The sequence below is a fragment of the Mirounga angustirostris genome, unplaced genomic scaffold (genome assembly GCF_029215605.1).
Source record: "Mirounga angustirostris isolate CCGP_5_RB_7025 unplaced genomic scaffold, mMirAng1.0.hap1 SCAF_2, whole genome shotgun sequence".
Taxonomy (NCBI): Eukaryota; Metazoa; Chordata; class Mammalia; order Carnivora; family Phocidae; genus Mirounga; species Mirounga angustirostris.
Genome location: NW_026991710.1, coordinates 115778378 through 115798276, shown reverse-complemented (window position 1 = coordinate 115798276; position 19899 = coordinate 115778378). Strand labels below are relative to the sequence as shown.

The 19899-nt window shown below is 37.3% G+C and overlaps 1 protein-coding gene across 3 annotated transcripts in view; it reads left to right on the top strand.

Annotated features, from left to right (window-relative positions):
* The window catches only part of SLC7A11 (solute carrier family 7 member 11), a 79740-nt gene that overhangs the window by 7880 nt on the left and 51961 nt on the right, over positions 1–19899 (top strand). For all 3 annotated transcript variants that reach the window (XM_064585074.1, XM_064585073.1, XM_045880441.3), the window contains 3 exons: positions 415–530; positions 9258–9383; positions 13487–13586. In XM_064585074.1, coding sequence (XP_064441144.1) covers positions 415–530; positions 9258–9383; positions 13487–13586 — 342 coding nt within the window. The remainder of the gene's footprint in view (positions 1–414; positions 531–9257; positions 9384–13486; positions 13587–19899) is intronic.

Genomic DNA, 19899 nt, shown 5'->3' with positions numbered 1-19899 from the left:
TGCCCTGACTCAATAGTTCTGTGTCCTTAACCCGTTTGTGCTGTGACTGGAGTTTAGTTGTTGACTTATTGAGAAGATGCTTCTTGTAAAGCTCAGCTCTGTTAGGATCTTGAATAATAAACTACATTTTTTAAGAAAAAAAAAAAAACGTCAAATCTAGGAGAGCAGGGTCAAAACTGATATCACCCAGTCTTGCTTCCATGGATAGGGGAAGTTTAAACTGGCCACCGAAATTATAGGCCATATTTTACTTGGATTGTCTGTGACAACCTAAGCAAATATGAAGTTTGGAAAATTATAGGCTTTTATATTTAACATGTTCTTGTTGTTGAATAACATTACCTCAAGGTAGAGTAAGTTTAGTGAAGGTGCTATTTGTTTTTTCCTTTGTTAACCTAATTTTTTCTTTTCCAGCCCTGCAGCCACCGCTGTGATTTCTCTGGCTTTTGGACGCTACATTCTGGAACCATTATTTATTCAATGTGAAATTCCTGAACTTGCGATCAAGCTCGTTACAGCTGTGGGCATAAGTGAGTATCGTAGGTATAAATATGAAAAGGAAAAAAAAAAAAGCAAAAGTGATTGATGACAAAGTTTCTATGGACTTTTTTTGCATGATGGGACTGCTCTCCACATCCTGCTTTTGGCTTCAGTTCCTTGCCAAATTTGTGTTGGAAAATAAAGGAAAGAAGAAGGATTCAGAGTAATCCCTGGCATCACGTTACATGCCAGTTTTGCATTGGATTAATAGATATGATGTCTAACCTTTTGATGTAGGTAAACAAAAACCACCATGTTAGTAAAATAGTACAAGAAAAGAGAATTTCACAGATGAAAACCCAATTATTTTATGGATTTTTGAATTAGAAAGTATCCTTCTTCACTGATAATATGTTGAATGATAACTCACTTATCCTCATGTGTTGGGTGTGTATGTTGTGTTCATACATTTTATAGTGTTAGCAGAATGTCACTTTCAGTGTTATAGTTTTAGCTGCCCATTGATGGTCATGATAAAAGTCTTTTAATATGTGATTATTAGTAGCACTTCTCAGATTAGGTCTCCAAATTAGGAATTTGTTCATTTTTATCAATGTGCACAAATACTAGACTTTTTTTTAAAGAAATAAAAAAGGAAAATACACAGCATTACATAAGTGATATGAAGCCAAGCCTTTGGATATTATGGGAAACAACTTAATTCTAGATGCTAATTGAATCAGTTCTAAGAATTAATATGATCACATTTGATTAAGTTTGAACTATTTGTAAATAGTAAATGACACAGGAGTAGCTGAATTGCATAGTCACGAAAAAAATTCAGTTATGCATGGCAAAAGTATTTCAGTAGAACAACGAAGGGAACAATGCACATTCGCCAGTAGAGAGGTGAGTGGTTTGTTTGCAGGAAAGAGTTAGGAATTACACATAAAAGTATCTCTAGTGTAGATACATATATTTTTGAACTTAGGTTCATTCTGGATTTGCTACTTTATTCACCAAACATGCACACGCTATTATTCTATGAAATGTTTGAAGAAAGACAAAGAAAAATACTCGAAGTAGAGATTTCTGAGTTCTGGAGAGGTAATGGCAAACTTAACTCATCATGCTCTTAACACACGCTGCAGATGTGAGACTCAGGGACAAATCACTGAACCTTCCCACACCTCATTATTCTTACCTGTAAATCCTGCGGAGTCTCATCAGGTGTCCTGTGAGGATTAAATGATATTAATGGAGACAATGTATGTATAGTGTTTGGGGTAATGCCTGCAATTTATTAAGAACAAATTGCAAATGGTAGCTATTTATACTCTTGGGGGAAAGCATCATTTGAAATTCCCATGAGACCAAGGGTCCTTCCATTGCTATATTTCCAGACCTTCACGTAGCTCCTTGTGTGGTATTTGTGTTCACTAAATATTTGTTGACTCGCTGATTTTATGAGAGAGGTCTACGAATTTTTCCCTAGCAGAAAAATCTTGTTGAACCTGGAGGATTACACATCTTCAGTTTTCTCAAGCAGTAGGACAATGGTGGTAAATGAAACAGAGTTTGTTCAATGTGATCTTCAGATCTAATACCATGAGCTTTGGTGGGATGAACTATCTTAGCATAGTAGTTACAGCTTAGGCTCTGAAGGCAAACAGCCTGGAATTGAAACTTATTGTGACAATTTCTTAGGTGATTTGGAGCTAAATATTAAACCTGCTTAAGCATTACTTTTATTTATTGGTAAAATATCTGTGAAAAGATAATCTGTCTTGGATGGCTGCAGAAAGATGAAATCACGTCAGGTTTTTAAGGCCTTTAGTAAAGTGCCTTGCTTGTAGAAAGTTCTTGATAAATGTGGTGTCCCACTAAGGGATTGGACTAACAGCCAGTATTATAACCGTTATATTCTTGTCCCTCGAATGACTGAGGCAGACTCATACCACAATTATTATATTCGAAAAGAAGACAGAGGTAATGTTTTTGAGAGATTTGTAAATTTACAATAGAAGTTTTAAAAGCTATCTCTTGTGTAGGCACATGTATTTCTCAACTTAATTAAAAGAATTAGCAAACTTTCAGTAGATTTTATGCAAACATTTACAAGTCTGCAAATATTGCCTGCTTTGGACTTCAAATGAGGTGGATAATCATGACATATTACTACATCCAAGAGTCTGGATGACTCTTTTTCTTATCCCAGTGCTGTTAAACTTTTTGAAGGGAAAATTTGTATTTTGTAGGAGAAAATGGAAACTGTTCAAACCAAAACTTTAACGCAATTGTAGGTAAGGCCAGTTATGGTTTACCAAACTCCTATGGTAGAGATTGGTGATAGAAGAGTTCACAAAGTCTGAGTAAATCTTGGGTGAACCTAGACATTTTCTTCATTTTTGCCGTTAGTTATAGTATTAGCTTACAAATTTTGATGTTCCGTTTGCAAGCTTGAGATTCTGAGGAAGTGCATTCCTATAATCAGAAGCACTGAAAGAGGAAACAAGGTATTGTTATGACTCAGTGGTAGGTCATGAAAATCAGTGGCCTAACTGGGAAAGTGAGACTCTTCTTTTAAAAGAATTTAGCTTTAGTGCAGCAACAGGGTGGATATGGAGATGCAGAAGGAGAAATCTGCCCAGGGGCAAATCTCTCCTATTCTGCATTGTTGAAAGTGAGTATCCATGTTTTTCTGCCTGCGAAGGGTGGAAGTTTAGTGAGATGTAGAAAACAGAGTTTAATTGCATGAATTGCTTCCCTGTATTCCTTGGGGGAAGGAAACAGTTTGTGATAGTTTGAAATCTCTAGTTCAAGTGTAGAAGAAGTGCAAATGTGAAGGATCTTGTTAGAATCGAGTCACAGAAAAAAAAGAATTTCAAGTTTTGTGAAATGTTAACCAACCATTTGAGAAATGATAGTGGGGTGGGAGTGGGGAGTTACTAAATGCTAATTTTATCTGCCCTTTGTTGAAAGTACTCAATTTCATTTCTGTCAATTTGATAAAGATGAAAAGTTTTTGCTTATCCAAAGTCCTGTCCATTTGGGTAAACATGCCAGGCACAGGGAAGTCCAGCTGGGAAATCTTACACATTCACATGAGGTCCTCTCCTCTAGTCCACTCTGAACATCACACCCATGCAACGCCAGCAAGTTTCCCTGTCCATGGAGCTTTGGCAAGGATTGAAGGATGTTCGATCTGTAAAATGAAATCCAGTCTTTCGTTCTGGTCTTCTGAAATTCTTACCTATATAGTATATACTTAAATGGCAGAATATTATAATAAAAATACTTTCTTCAAAATACGAAATCTCATCCCAGATCCATTCCTAACAATCTCCGAGTCTCATTTCCTTCCTCACTTAGTGTGTGTATAGATGAGTAAAGGACCCCACCCTGCTTCTCATACCTGGTGGGAATAATTAGAAGAAGCAAAGAAAATAACACTTGTGACTGCATTATAAGAAAAAATTAGCCAGTTCCATTCCATATCACTGTACTTTCTTTTCGCAAACTATTGTCCTGGCATCATTGAATTACATGAAAGAAAATCAAGGATCAGTTCTGGGCTAGCATTTCAAATACAGCATGTGGAGTGGTTTTGTGTAAATATTCTGAAGTCTGGCTCTATCGTACCTAAATTACCAAGGCAATGTATTCTTAGGTAGATATACGTGGTATTGAAATATATAAGCACTGAAAATCAATAACCATATCCTTCAGGAGGATGACAAGTAAAATGTAGGATCAAAGTATCCTGAAATCCTAGCCAAGATAAACATGAACCTTAGCAGAGAAGCAGAGCCACTAGGAGTTTGAAAGAACTAGGTATACTAGTGAGATCACGTGTATCTTTTGAGCTACTTCCTCATTGTTACTTGTGAGGTAGGCGTAAAAGTGTGGACCCTGAAGTCAGTTTACCTAGGCTCCAGTCTATCTTTATGCTTACCTGTTAAATACTATCCCAACTTTCAGCTGCCCATCTGGAAAATAAAGCCAATGATGGTGACCCCATCATAGAGAGATGAGGATTAGATAACATTAACCATGTAAAGTCTTTGTACATGCCTGCCATATGATATTAGTTTACAATTATTTAATGTTTACCAATTTTATTCTCAATATCGAGATCCTAGATATAGACTGTCTCTCCTTTTTTTTTTTTAAGGTTTTATTTATTTATTTGAGAGAGAGAGACTGAGAGAGAGAGCACATGAGAGGGGGGAGGGTCGGGAGGGTCAGAGGGAGAAGCAGACTCCGTGCCGAGCAGGGAGCCTGATGCAGGACTCGATCCAGGGACTCCGGGATCATGACCTGAGCCGAAGGCAGTCGCTTAACCAACTGAGCCACCCAGGCGCCCCTGTCTCTCCTTTTTAAAAATGTTTATGGCTAGATGCGTTTATCTTCTCTGAAATCAATACATCCATACATGCTAACAAAGAAAAAGGTAACCCAGGCAGCTGTTATAAAAAACTGTGGAATGATCGACTTTAACTCACCACATGGCATACCTACAGCATCCATATATTTTATCAATTTAGCATGAAGAAGTCAGAAGTAAGAAACCAGAGAGAACCTGAACGTGGGAGAAAAACCAATATATCCAGGCTCAGTAATCTTACTCAGCAAATCCGAAGATGGACTTGAATTATAGAAGTGCAGAAAGAAACACTTGCCAGTCCTTCACATTTCCCTAAACATCCTCTTCAGAAACAGCTCTCTTCAAATATGTATTTATCTCCAAGATTTATACGTATAGCTTTCATGGCTGTGTTTCAGTTCTTAGAAAACTGCCCTATAAATAAGTAAATAAAAATTATATGTCCCTGTTTTTTCATTTCGGTAAGGAAAAAAAGCCAAAATTGACATAGTTTCTAATGTGTGACATTTGCAATTATTATTCAAAGGGAGTAAAGCTAGTTGGGACCACAGAACTTACTCAGATTTCTTTTATTACAATGTGGGTAGATCATCTATAAAAATCAAAGTAGATATTATTTGTTGCAGAAACTCAGAAAGCTCTTGCGTTTAGCCCCTTTTCAATATTGTTGGATAAGCAACATATGTAGACTGAAATTTCTGTGTAAAGACACATGATGAAACAGCACTTCTAGTCACTTGAGGACCTTCACGGTACCTCTGTCCTGGCTGCCTGTTAAGCTGTATCCTTCAGGGTCATAGAGGTACATCTCAGCGGGAATCTGGTGTACCAAATAATGAGTGCAATGTGTGGATGTTCGGATAAAGTGGGGTTTTGAGAAACCTTTGAGAGGAATCAGTTTTAACCAGAATTTTTACTTCAGCTGCCTGAGAGGAGTGCAAGGTGAGATTATCAATTCATAGTATTTGCTTGATTTTGTCCTCCATTTTTTTTTTTTTTTTTAAAGATTTTATTTATTTATTTGAGACAGAGAGAATGAGATACAGAGAGCATGAGAGGGAGGAGGGTCAGAGGGAGAAGCAGACTCCCCGCCGAGCAGGGAGCCCGATGCGGGACTCGATCCAGGGACTCCAGGATCATGACCTGAGCCGAAGGCAGTCGCTTAACCAACTGAGCCACCCAGGCGCCCTTTGTCCTCCATTTTTAAGAAAACTTCACAAAATAGAAAATAAAACCCCAAATGCTCACTTTTTTCTATTTCAATAGGCATTATGTCTTATACTCTTTATGAAAGTAACAAATCCTCTTTCCTCTCCTCAAATATATAGATAGAGGTTCCAAAAATAAGAATGCCTCTTTCTTTGTGTCTCCCCTCTCCCTCTCTCTTCCTTCCCTCCCTCCCATCCACCTTTCTTTTCTTCCTCCCCCACTTCCTCCTTCCCTTCCCTTTCCTCTTTTTCTCTTTTTCTCTTTCCTTCGTTCTTTTTTTTCTCTCTATACAACAGCTCTTTTCTATTGTGGAGTACTTTCAGAAATAGTGTTTTAGGTTTTAGGAGCTCTATTTAAAAGAAAACAGTGCTCTTTTGTTAGTGGTGGGAACATGAGTCCAATTTTTTTCAGGCCAATTCTGAATCTCCTTAACTAAAAAAATAATGCTTTTCACATGATGACTCATTTATCACAGAGTCATTTGCATAGAAAAAAGAATAACTGGATGATGAAGTGGGGAAGAGGGTTGCTTAAATTATTTTCAGCACATAAGTGCTTTGTGTTGAAGAAAGAAAAATAATTTTATTGTTTTCTTTCCTCTGATAAACTAATGCACTCTGCCATTAACAATGGACCTGTCTTTCTTCATGTGTTTAGCTTCAAACATAGGTAAAATATTTCCCTTAGCCTCCCATGGAGATTATTTGGGTTTCCAGCCTTTCTGATCATTCTCATCATTACTCCTTCGAAACATTTCATCATTAGTAGACCCCTTTAACTTTGTATGGGATCTTCTGATCCCTATTTTCCCATTTTTGAATTTTTCAAAAATGAAAATTCTTTTATTGATTTTCACTTAAAATGCTGCATGTCCATTGTAAAAAATATTGAATGCAGAAAAAGAAATAAAAATAAAAAATTATTCAGTATTCTGTCATCTATAGAAACCTTCTGTTAGTGTTTTGGTGAACACTGTTTCAGATATTTTCCCTTCATTTCTCTCTGTCTTTGTCTCTCTCTCTCTCCATCCATCCATCCATCCATCTTTCTCTCTGTAATTTAGTAATATATCATGAACACCCTTTCATGAAATACATATTTAACTGCATCATGATTTTAAATGGTTGCATAGCAAATCATTAAAAAGGTGTACCTTAATTAGCCTTCCTTTAGGGGTCTAGGTTATTTTAAAATTTTTGCCATTACTGTGTATGTTATGTGTTGATAACATTTGCACTGATTCTAAAGTTCTGAAATGAGCTAGTGATTATACAAGGCAATGGAAACTATGAAGATAACTGATGACTGTATAATAGGAATACTTCCTATTGCAACTCGAATTATAAAAATCCTGTGTGTTGTTTTGTCCCCTGAGAAGTATGTTCATATATCTGTGTTATTTGTTTAGGAGGGATACACCTTTTAAAAAATAAAGCTTATAGATAATAACTGCAAACGTCAGGTATGAAGTAGCTTTGGTCGGGGTCGGGGGGTTAACACTGAATATAAACTTCTGGAAAGAGCATGAAGTTGAAATCCGTGGTCTAGAAGAACCTCTAGAAGTCATTCCAGCTGAGTATAGAAGTCAGGGTCTTAGAGTATCACCATTAGTTTCATGCCTTCTTGGCTGAAAGGTAGTTTTTTTTAAACTGAGGATCCAACTCATTCATTTATTCAACAAAATTGTGTTGATTATCTTCTTGGGCCAAGCATGGAGCTGGACACTAGCAATACAGAGATAGAAAATGCTTGTTCTGGGGTGCCTGGGTGGCTTAGTCGTTAAGCATCTGCCTTCGGCTCAGGTCATGATCCCAGGGTCCTGGGATCGAGCCCCACATCGGGCTCCCTGCTCAGCAGGAGGCCTGCTTCTCCTTCTCCCACTCCCCCTGCTAGTGCTCCCTCTCTCGCTCTCTCTCTCTCTGTCAAACAAACAAACAAATAAATAAACAAATAAATCTTTAAAAAAAAAGAAAATGCTTGTTCTATCCTCAGGGTTTTCATGCGCTACCATGTGGGGAGAGTGGATAGTTGAGTGCCACTCAGGAAACTGTAGACGGCATCATTAAGAAAGGGAAATTCTGCTGGCTTCACACCCAAGGTGTGTCCTAGTCCTGGAACTCTTTTGGACTCATTACTTAGAACTCTTTTTGTCCAAGTCCCCAAACACATCTTGGAAACCTGTATTTTTAGGGTAGGTTGAAAGTCAGTCACTCCTTCTTGTGCTAATTGGAAGGTGGAGAGGAAAAGCAGAGTGCCCGCTAGGGCTAGGTCTGAGAGTGAAGAATAAAATACTAGCCAACTTCTTTTTTTTTTTTTCTTAAAGATTTTATTTATTTATTTGAGAGAGAGAGAGCACATGAGAGGGGGGAGGGTCAGAGGGAGAAGCAGACTCCCTGCCAAGCAGGGAGCCCGATGCGGGACTCGATCCCGGGACTCCAGGATCATGACCCGAGCCGAAGGCAGTCGCTTAACCGACTGAGCCACCCAGGCGCCCACTAGCCAGCTTCTTGACATCTTTCTTGAGTGATTCCATCCTGGCACGTGCATATGCGTAACATCATGACAGTAGGAAATAGTTGCCTGTCTTACCAAGCTGGAGAGTCATATTCAGCAATTTGATTGCATATGATGACTTTAGGATTTGGTTAGAAGATATATATATTTTTTAAAGATTTTATTTATTCATTTGAGAGAGAGAGAATGAGAGAGAGCACATGAGAGGGGTTAGGGTCAGAGGGAGAGGCAGACCCCCTGCCGAGCAGGGAGCCCGATGCGGGACTCGATCCAGGGACTCCAAGATCATGACCTGATCCGAAGGCAGTCGCTCAACCAACTGAGCCACCCAGGCGCCCAGTTAGAAGATATTTTTATATGATTTTTAAGAAAGTACAGTATATGCCCACTCTTATTGACAAATACAAAGACCGAGAAATGAATTTTTACTGTCTGGTGGTTTTATCCAAGCTTCTCAAACTTCAAGGTGTGCATAAAAATCACTGAGACATCTTGTTGAAATATATCTATTAGGTCTAGGGCAGTTCCTGAAATTCTGCATTTCCAAAATGCCTCCAGGTAATGCCAACTTTGCTGGTTAATGGGTGGCACTTTGAATAGCAAGGACCTAAGATGTCTTCATGCCAATGAATATTCACCTTCTGTAACTTCATCTATTTGTTTGCAGCTGTAGTGATGGTCCTAAACAGCATGAGTGTCAGCTGGAGCACCCGGATCCAGATTTTCCTAACCTTTTGCAAGCTCACAGCAATTCTGATAATTATAGTTCCTGGAGTTATGCAGCTAATTAAAGGTATGGACTGGAAAGTAAATGCTTTTTAAAATACGTATCTGCTTTTGATCTTTCCTAGCACTAACTTCCGCTTGTATTAGCAGAATCCCTTAATTAGTCTCTGTTTGTGGAACTTAGACTCTATACTGTCATCGAATTGATTTGAAAGACTGCTGCACTTGGGGGTGGGGGGGAGTGCATTGGTATTTACAGCTGAATGGCAACAACAGAATTAAGACTGGGCCAAGCAACAAAATAAGGCATCAGTGAATTCTCTCCATATAAACTCTTTGGAGTGAAAACTCAAAGTGGAAAAGCAAATCTGCCATTAGTTTCAACTACAGATAACTATATCCTCTTATATTTACTTTAAAATAGTTCACTAATAGTAATAAAGACTAAAGAAAAAAGGATATCTGGAAAATAATGAAAGATGACCAGTAATTCTTTTACTCTACTTTTACCTTGAGAATAGTCTTGATGGAAGGGGAGTCAGATATGGGAATAGCATTCCTAAAAGCCAAATATTATCTGACAAAAAAAAAAGGTTGTAAAAACTTAATTTTTATTGTTACTTTATTTTTAAAGTAAGATATGCTTTTCTATGGGAATGTAATATCATTTTGGGGGAGTATATGTAGAGTTGACTGTTTAATAAGAAAAGATGAGATGTTTGAGCAGGTGATGTATTTAGAGTTTCAGCTGTTTTAGGGAAGAAGGTACATGCAATTGCTTGGATTCAGTGGAAGTTGTTGGAAGCATAGGAGGTCCACGTGAATTAATTGGCAATGGGCTTGATAATAGGGGATAGGAAAGTGAAATGAAATTGTGAAAGAGTGACATATAATTTGGGCATCTTAAATGTTTGGTGTTTACATTGATATTGTCTGTTCCAGGAAAGGGAATTTAGAGAGAAATTTTATGAAGTTGCAGGAGAAGAATTACACAAAGCAAAAGGAAATGCCAAAATTCAGCAAAATAATCGCTGATGGTAGAGGCATCAAACAATAACAAACACTGAAAGATCTGTCACTCTGTAGCTAGGGCAAGGGAGCTGCTCTTGTACATTTACTAATGGAAGATCTTAGAACTCTCCTGGCTAAATGACTGCATCAAATCCAGCAACTTCAGCCAACTCAGAGTAAACACAATAAAGATTTTAATGCTATGGCTTACACTAAAGAGAAGACGTGAGCTCGCTCTTCTAATTCACATTGGCCACCACAGAGCTGGCCTGCTCATTTTATCTGATCCATTAGAAATGTAGAGAACATAATCTGTTTTGTTAGTGCTTTTTTTTATGAGCTAACTCTTTAGTCTTCTGTAAGGAGTTTCTTCCATGTTCGGAAAGTGCAGAGACCCTGAGTCATTGACCCTACTTCAGTTCTAGTTTAGGTTCCAAAAGATGATATACTATCTTTTAAAACTCTAATATAAGACTGTAGTCATTTTTTTTTTTTACCACCTATTTATATATGTATGTGAGATGAGGTGAAGTTTTCCAAATGCTATTTTATTGTAAATTCCTTAAGAACAGAGATCATAATATATCTTTTGGATCTTTTTCAACACTTAAAATAGAATGATCCTTTAATTAATACTTATGCTATCTATTAGTGCTTAATGTGAACAGGCTTCCTTTTATAGCTCACCTAATAGAGAAATGCTGTAAGAATATTACTACATTTAAAGTAAATTTTATTATTTTGGAGAGCATTCTTAGCAAGCATATTTACTCTATTAATACAAAATGTTGATTTTTCTTTCTAACTTAATCACAAATTTTTCACATTAATTTGAAACTCCAGGAAGATAAAAGTTTTACTAATACAGAGCGTGAATTTATTTCCACTCTAATCAGATCCTGAAAATAGTTGTATGTTCTGTACTTTTGAGGATTTGTTAAACTTTCCTTTGAATATTATGACTTTCATATTCCTGAGACTCTGTTATTCATCCAAAATATTCCTGAAGTCTGAAAAAGCCTCTCTTTTGTAATACTCTCAAAATGACACTTTTTAGGATTTATGCTTTAGGACCTGATCTTCAATAAAGTTTGGTTTTTCTTATTGCTTATTCAGTACTCTACTCTTAGAATATTATCTATTTAGGCCAAGGAGACCATATATCATGATAAAAGAATATTCAACAGATGTTTTTATCTGAGCTCCAGTATTTATATTTCCCTTCTATGAGGACACAGAGATGTTTTAGTAAAACAGGCATTTCTGAATTCACTGTGTCATTTTTTTTTTAAATGAACTATATTTGGAACTGGATACTTTGAGGGAAAAATTATTTACTGTACAACTCAACCTTCTCCATTTTTGGTCTCAAAGCTCATACATATTATATTAATATATATTGTTGTCTGGGCAACCCAGGCAACAACTGAGGTTTCAGTGATGAGAGAGGGTCATAATCACATATATCATCTACCTCCCATCCCTCTTTTTTTTTTTTTTCAGATAAACAATGGATTATATTTTATATAAGTGTATCTCAAATATTGCATGGCACATAGTTAAATTAAAAAATTATTATTTCTACAGAAAAATAACACAGTGATAAATATTCTGTATCCTTATAAGCCCATCCCTCTTTTATTTACTTGAGTGAAGACCAATTTTGAAACAAAATCACATTTCCCATTTTGGTGATCTCATTTGCTATTTTCTTTAAGAAAGAGACTTTTTATGTTAAACTTTGAATATTGGCTAAATCTGAATTATTATTTTTTTTTTTTGGTAATTATCCAAAGGATATACAAGAAAAAGGCCCAGTATGATTCACAAAGTCGGGGAAAATGTTATGAATTAAAGCATTCAATCCACACGTTGATGCAAAATTTGTTAAGAACTATCTATTTTAAAATTCAGGATAATTTCTTTTCAGTGTTTCTAGAAGGAAATCATGCCATTCTCTAAGCCAGGGTCAGTGGACTTTCTCTGTAAAGGGCCAGATAGTAAATATTTTCAACTTTGCTTGCGATACAGTCTCCTTCACAACTACCCAACTCTGCCATTGCAGAGTGAAATCAACCATAGACTGATAATATCAATCCTAATACACAAATAAGTGGGCCTGGCTGTGCTCCAATGAAACTTTATTTACACAAGAAGCTTTGGAAGGCAGAGTTGGTCCACAGGGTTTTCTACCACTGTGAGTACTTAATAGACTACAGGGGAAAGTAGAAAGCAGAATGAAAATTGAATGATATGAGAAGGTGGTTCTTGGGTTTTTTGCTACCTCCTCTTTGAGAGTAGAACTGTGGATATTTCTTTCCAAGTGTAGATGCCACGGGCAGTCTGCCCCGAGATGGGCTACTTTGACATGAACATTATTTTGAGTTAAAAGCAATCAAAACCCAGCAGATTCAGGAAAAGCTCTTTACCTCCCCCTGAGCTATTAACAAGATAGTTTCCTCTTTACCTAAGAGATTCATCTTACATAGTAGGGCAACTTTTGTTTTCCAAACATCTCCTTTTACCTTCCTGCTAGTGTTCTTTCTCCCCTTTATATCCTCAGAACCCTACTCCCCTTCTTAGCTCATGTAACTATCATATTGCTTCACTGTCTTTGGAATTTCCATGTCTGTGGGGGTTCCCTATATGTATGCTATTAAATTTGATTTTCTCCTGTTAATCTGTCTCATGTTAGTTTGATTCTTAGTCCAGCTAGAAGGATTTTAAAGGGCAGAGGAAATTCTTTCTCCCCAACACAAGCATTATTTGTGCTTTATTTATTTAAAAGAATTCTATCATACTCTTGTAAACTGTAATCTGTATAGCTTACAGATTATTCTTTAGTCTTCTTTTATGCTCAAACTCTGTAAGAGTAGAGGCACACTCAAACAAGGAACTGCTTTGCTCTTTGCTATAATTTTATTAAAAGAGAAATGTGAAATAGTGTCAGTGGTGATCAATATACCTTCGGGACTCCTCCTCTAGAATGGATATAGTATTAATAGATGAATCTGGCAATGAGCAGGAAGTGAGAAATCTGGACCTGAAACAGTATAGTTCATCCCCAACCCTCCCATTTCTTTCTCCATGTTTATGGTTAAAGAATGAATAATAACCAATTCTTTGAAAAATCCTAAAATCTTTCTGTTCTCATTACAGGGCAAACACAACACTTTAAAAATGCCTTCTCAGGAAGAGATGCGAGTATTATGGGGTTGCCACTGGCTTTTTATTATGGAATGTATGCATATGCTGGCTGGTAAGTTGATATCTCTAGATCTGATGGTTTGTATGGGTCATTAATTCCTTCATGTATTTTGATTAAGTGCCAAGCAAGATGCTAGATGAGTGGGAATAGCCACAATCCAGCACAATCTGCCTTTCTTGAAGTGAGAAAGATGGTGTGGCTCCCTCCACCAGGCCACTTACTGTGCATATGACTTAATGTAAGCATAACTGAGTTTTTCAGTCAAGTTAACTATTAGACTTAGCCTGATGTTATAAAAAACAAACAAATGTGGGTCTTAATATTGCCAAAAGATCTGTTACAGCCACTAACTCAGGAAATAAATGGGGAGGCCTGGTGCACATTGCCAGGGCCAACTGCTCCATCCTGGGGAATCCTGAGGGGGCTGAACAAATTGAAAGTACAGCTCCTGACTGGGCTTGCCAATACTGTTGCTGAACAAACTCAGATGAACTTGTTGCTAGAGAAGCCAATAACTCAAGCAACGAGGGTTTGAAAAAGGGAAAGAGAAATTTATTTCAGATGCTGGCACCTGGGGGAGGTGGCAGGCTCAAGCCTTAACAATCGACCTCTCTGCCTGTAAGATGAACACCTATGGTTTTGTAGGGAGAGGTTTGGGGGGTAAGTGCAAGAGAGCAGACAGGGTGCACGTAATCATGGGTGGGGTGAGTATGTGTTCAGCCCTTGATCATGGGTAGGGAAGGGGACATGTGGGGTGTGGTCTTCTAGGCATTCCATTGTTAACAGGGCTTTTCTGGTCCAGTGGTTAGAATGTTCTGGTCATTGCAAAATGTCTTTGTGCCTTAAGAAAGTACAATAAGAAATAAGCACAATGGGTTTAGTTAGAGCATGAGTTAAGTGGTTTTGTCTATTTCTGGTTTTAACTGTTGGGGTCTACAATTGAGCAAGAGAATTCGCTGACATTAACCAATGCAAATCACTTATAAGTCTGTATCAGTGAGGACATAATAGTGCCATGAGAAATTGAAGATTAATTCTTTGCTTGTCAAAAGGCCTTTCAGTTGAAGCTCCAAGGTTGTTTGTGAATAGTGATTGATTTTTCTCTACTGTCCTATGAGAATGAAATAATTCAGATATAGAAATAAGTAAGTTGTTCCCAGAAGGTAAAATGATACTCGAAAAGCAGGGTAGGAAAAACTAAGATGGTGAAAACAGGTATACTAGATAATCTGTTACATTTAAGGCTCTTACAAATTCCTTAAGATTTCCTCAACATTTGAAAAGCAAAATATTCAGCAAAGATGATCAAAATCACTATGCCATGGGTACATTTCCTTTGTGCATGTTAAGCTGTGATAACCATTCTGGTTGAAGCATTAGAACTTTGTATTTATGCCTTATTTTATTCAGGAACTTGAATAACAATAATCATGGTTAAGGGTGTGATTTTTTACTAATTAAATTTTATTGATCTAAGACTCAGTGGAAATGACTGTTACAAGAAAGCCCACTAGGTAGAAAAGTATTGCTTAACCATCACAATCATTGTAGTAAAATTAAATTTCACTGTTTTGGAGTTATTAGTAGCAAAATCTCTTTTTAAAAATTATTTATAGAGCTAATAGTTGTGCAACTTTAGCTGTGAGAATGTTCTATGAACATAAAAATAGTATCAGGAAACCACACTAACTCAGAAATTATGTAAATGCATTTAATATAAATTTTATTTACTTCCGTTTCTTTAGTTTTTAGATTCTTACCTTCCAGTTAGTGCATGGAATATAAAAATATGGAGTATTTACCCTATTAATCTCATTGAATTGTGAAAATATAGCATTAGAAGGAAATTAGGAGAGTATAGGAATTTAAAATTTTAACCTAGCTTTTGAAGCAAAGTATGTTTGAAAGGCATTAGAAGGTTGTAGCTCTAAGTGGTATAGGATAAAATATTTGTGTATTCAAGAAATATTCTTACAGCTGTTGTGTATAAGTATCAATCTTGAATCACACAGTGAATTTGAAGTCTTTTTATTTTTGTCCAAAGCACAATGTGGTGCTGGGCAGAAAGAACAGAGTTGTGATCACAGGGTTAGTAGCAGAATCCACCGTTCTGTGGCTGTTCAGCCTGCATCAAAGCTCTGGTGCCCTGGGGCAGCAGCCAAGCTACTGGGAGGGTAACCCAGAGACCAGAGTGAAGTGGGGAGGTGGTAAAAGCTTTCAGCTAGAGCCAAGTGTTGGGAGCCCAGCAATATTCAATCAGGAATGTGGACTGTGGAGATAGTCACAAAGGAGATTTGATTAATTCTATTGAATGAAGTTTCTTTTGCCTTTGAGTCCCATACATCTGTTACCACGGAATCTTAAAATATTCTTCTATCCAACTCACTCTCCCACTACCAGTACCAGATATTCAGGTCAGCAGCTTCGTGTTGAGCAAACCTTCTCTACTTCTGTAGGCTTTGGAGGGCTGAAGGATTTTTCCATTTTTCTCAATCTTTTCATTTTAAATTATCTTATTATCATAATATTTTGTTTTATTGATGCTGAACCTAAAATGCTGCTCGTGTTAAAATGATTTAAAAAATAATTTGGGTGATATAGACAGACTTTATTTAAGAATTCATGAAGTGGGCAGTCTCTACTTTCAAGAGTCTAGAGAACCGCAAAGTGGGGTGGAAGACAGGAAGCTTTTATAGGATATGCTTTTATAGAAATCTTTCAAAGCATAAGGGACAAGGAAGAGAAAAATAGAAAATGAATAAGGAATAAGGAAGTAAGTATAGATCCCAGAGTTGGCATTTGGGGACCCAGTGGCCCCATTTTGGGCCCAGAAATGTATTTCAGCGCTCTCTTTACAGGGAATGTGGGGTTTACGTGAACTTTTGTTTATACTTTTACCCATATGATCCTTCTCTCCACTCCCTATTTTATTTTATTTATTTATTTTTTTAAAGATTTATTTATTTATTTGAGAGAGCGAGAATGAGAGAGAGAGAGTACATGAGAGCGGGGAGGGTTAGAGGGAGAAGCAGGCTCCTCGCCGAGCAGGGAGCCCGATGCGGGATTCGATCCAGGGACTCCAGGATCATGACCTGAGCCGAAGGCAGTCGCTTAACCAACTGAGCCACCCAGGCGCCCCTCCACTCCCTATTTTAAAGAAGAGGAAACTGTTGATTTTCTCCTATTCTTAAGAGGGGTTCGAGTATAGTGCTGGAAATGAAGACCGGGATTTTAAATGCAATGTTACCTGATACAAGTGGCTTGTGCAGAGACAGAGGAGTAACTGCATTTCTCTAACGGGGTTGTTACTCTACCTGAATGCTGCATTGTGGATAGGTAGAAATAATCTGGTTGTTAATCTATGGCCATCAGTCTTAGAAAAAGGAAACCATGTCTAGAAGAAATCGTCTCTTGGCTCAGAGTTCCAGAGAAAAAGCTAATACCTGGTTGTACATGGAACAAGATGGAGACAAAAAGAGTTCACAGAAAGGGGTATTTATTCCCTTCCCAAATGTAATCCTGCCTCTCTGACCTCTCTCTGTCTTTCGCAGTATAATGACAAGACTAGGTGATAGAATTATAAATGGGACACTGTAAATGAGTCTCCACTCCCCATGCAGCTGCCGTGACAACGTTTGATGCAAACAAAAAGTGTGGGGGGCATTGCAAATAAGTCAGACAGAAGCAGCTACTGTCATCAGAACTTAACCACCTAGGGTGTAAGTAAAAGCGGCGAGACCTTTGTCGATGGGGAGGCCTTGCTCTGTTAGCAATTCAACTTCGACATGGTGAATAGGAAAAAGACCCTGCCAAACCTTGGGTCTGATTACAATAGGCTTTTGGCTATGAGCAGTGCAGAACCTTTTCAGAATGATGAAAACTCCTTCACAGAAACATGATTAGGGGGAAAGAAATCATTAACCCAGCCAGGTCACAGAGTTGGGTCAGAGCAACTTTAATATTATTGCCAATGTCTGTATTCAGAGAGATATGTCTGCCAGTCTTCCTCGTGGCCCAAGGGAACTCAACCAATTTCAGTCCCATATCCTGATCCAAAGCTAAATATTGCTTCGTGGGGTTTTTTAAAACTGTGTAATAGAAAATTTTTCCATGTCTTTTTTCTCCCTTTTAAATCCGATCCTCGGTGGATTTAGTCTTTCTAAAGTACCTGCTGGGATTATTTTGTACCATTGTGCCAAATCTAATCTAAAGAATAAGCTTCTTTTTAAAATAATTCATAGTTGGGTACTGGGATGCATTGCCAGCTTTGTGGTACTTTTTATACACAATTATGGAAAAGCTGAAACAATAGATCTTGTGAACATTCTCGAGAGGCCTTGAGGAGATGTAAAGCAAGGAGAATGCTATGGACTCATTGCTGGAGACTAGGAAAGCATAAAGGTGTATTTCCCACAGGATGTGAATGTTTGGACCAAAGTAAGAAGCTTTCTCCTTCACACCCCCACCCTGCCCCAAGCCCTTTCCTTTCCTCTATTCTCTGGAGCTCTGGCAAATATTTGAAATTGTGTTCCTTTTTTCACAAATATTTCCTTTCTTGCTGTAAACATTGTTGGAAAATACCAGTTTTTAAAACAACTATTAAGAAGGAACTGGATATTTTTGACATGAGAAGCCTGGAAACATTTGTGTGTGTATGTGTGTGTGTTATTTTATATTTGGGTTTTCTTTCTTTTTTTTTTTTTTTTCCTGCATGTTCTTCCTGTACTTCCCATTGCTTTGGCCTTATAACACATGAAATCCCTCAGAGTGCATATCCCAGATATAAGTATTGATTGTTGCTTGCCTTCGTGGTGTAACTACAGCCTCTATTTTTAGAAGCTTACTTTCTAGTCATTAAAAAATAAACTTGACTGCTAACTTTTTAGATCACCTTTACTGCTACTGTTCTGTCAGCTATTCAAATGCTTCTACTTAAGACATAGTCCTTAAAATATTAGATGCCTTAACCTTCTTAAAAGATAAACTGAAGCATATTAAAATTTTTAAGAGTTTATTTGAGCAAAAGTTGATTTGAATCAGGCAGCATTTAATCTAGCAGATAGAAAGGAGCTCTGAGGAACTGCATAAAATGAGACTTTTATAGGCAGAAGGGAGCAGGAACAAACAACTTAGTGTAGGCAAAAAAGCAGGTTGGTTTTTGCAAGGTTACTTTCATGTAAGCAATGGCAGGGATCTGTCAGGAAGATTACCTAACTAGTACCAATCAAGTGATTCCTGATTGGTTTAAAATTCCTTTCCTGGGAGAGCAGAAACTATAATTATCTTGGTTTGGTGTTGTGGGGCTTAGCATAAGCAACTCCATTTTGGACTTGTTGTCTAGTTTTTGACAACCATGAACATCAACTTCCTAGCTGTGAATTTAGATGGGTTTTTATAAAGATAAGACAGGTTTCTTTTTCTTATTTTAAATTATGAGATACTTTAAGTATATTAAAGCTGTTGGGCTAATATTTTAGCCATTTGGTTTTAAGTAATAGAAAAATTTGTACTTATAGACCCAAGCTTCTGTGTACCTATATAATGGCTGTTTTGCCTTCTGCAGAAAAATAAGAGAGCAGAAGAGTGTTTTGAAAATACGACTTTTTATTTTGTGGAAATGACCTAAGCCTATCAAATGAAGAGGTAGAAATGTCTTTGTCTTTATATGCTTAGCTCTCCCATATGATCCCTTGGTTTTCCCATCTTCACAATTCAGTTATCTATGTATGCTTATTTGAGGATGGAGTCTACATCAGTTGTACATCTTGGAACCTGGAAAAAGAACTATATGTTGCCTAACTGAACATAATACAAAAAAAGAATTATAAGGGCTTTAAAGAGTCTCGAGCAGTCCCTTTCGATTGGAAAAATAAGGGTACAAGGTGGTAGACATTTTCTGGGTAGGATAAGTAGAGTCACGAAGTAAAAGAAAGGAATCTGAATTTCTCTAGGGCCATAACTTTAGGGTAATATTTGTAATCCTATGAAACTTGAAAGTGAAATATTGTATGCCTAGAATGCTTTTTGTCATGTGAGGGATCCAGAAAAGTGTTCAGAACTTGGGAAAACTGCATAGTCTTGTGACTTGAGGTTATTTGGATGGGCATATACCAGAAAACAGTGAATGGAAAGGAAGAAGTGCAAATTGAGACTCTATTATCTTTGATACCATTGTCAGTTCCTACTTGCCCTCTTGTGTTTATATACGGCCAACTCCCTAAAACTGTGAAATGCTATTGTCATACATCTCTTGCTCTACAAGCTTTGATTGACTTGCCAACACCACTAAAATCTGGATTCCTGGAAGCCAAAGGCCATCTGGTACTTAAATTCTGTTCTTACTGCTCCTGCCACACTTTGCAGT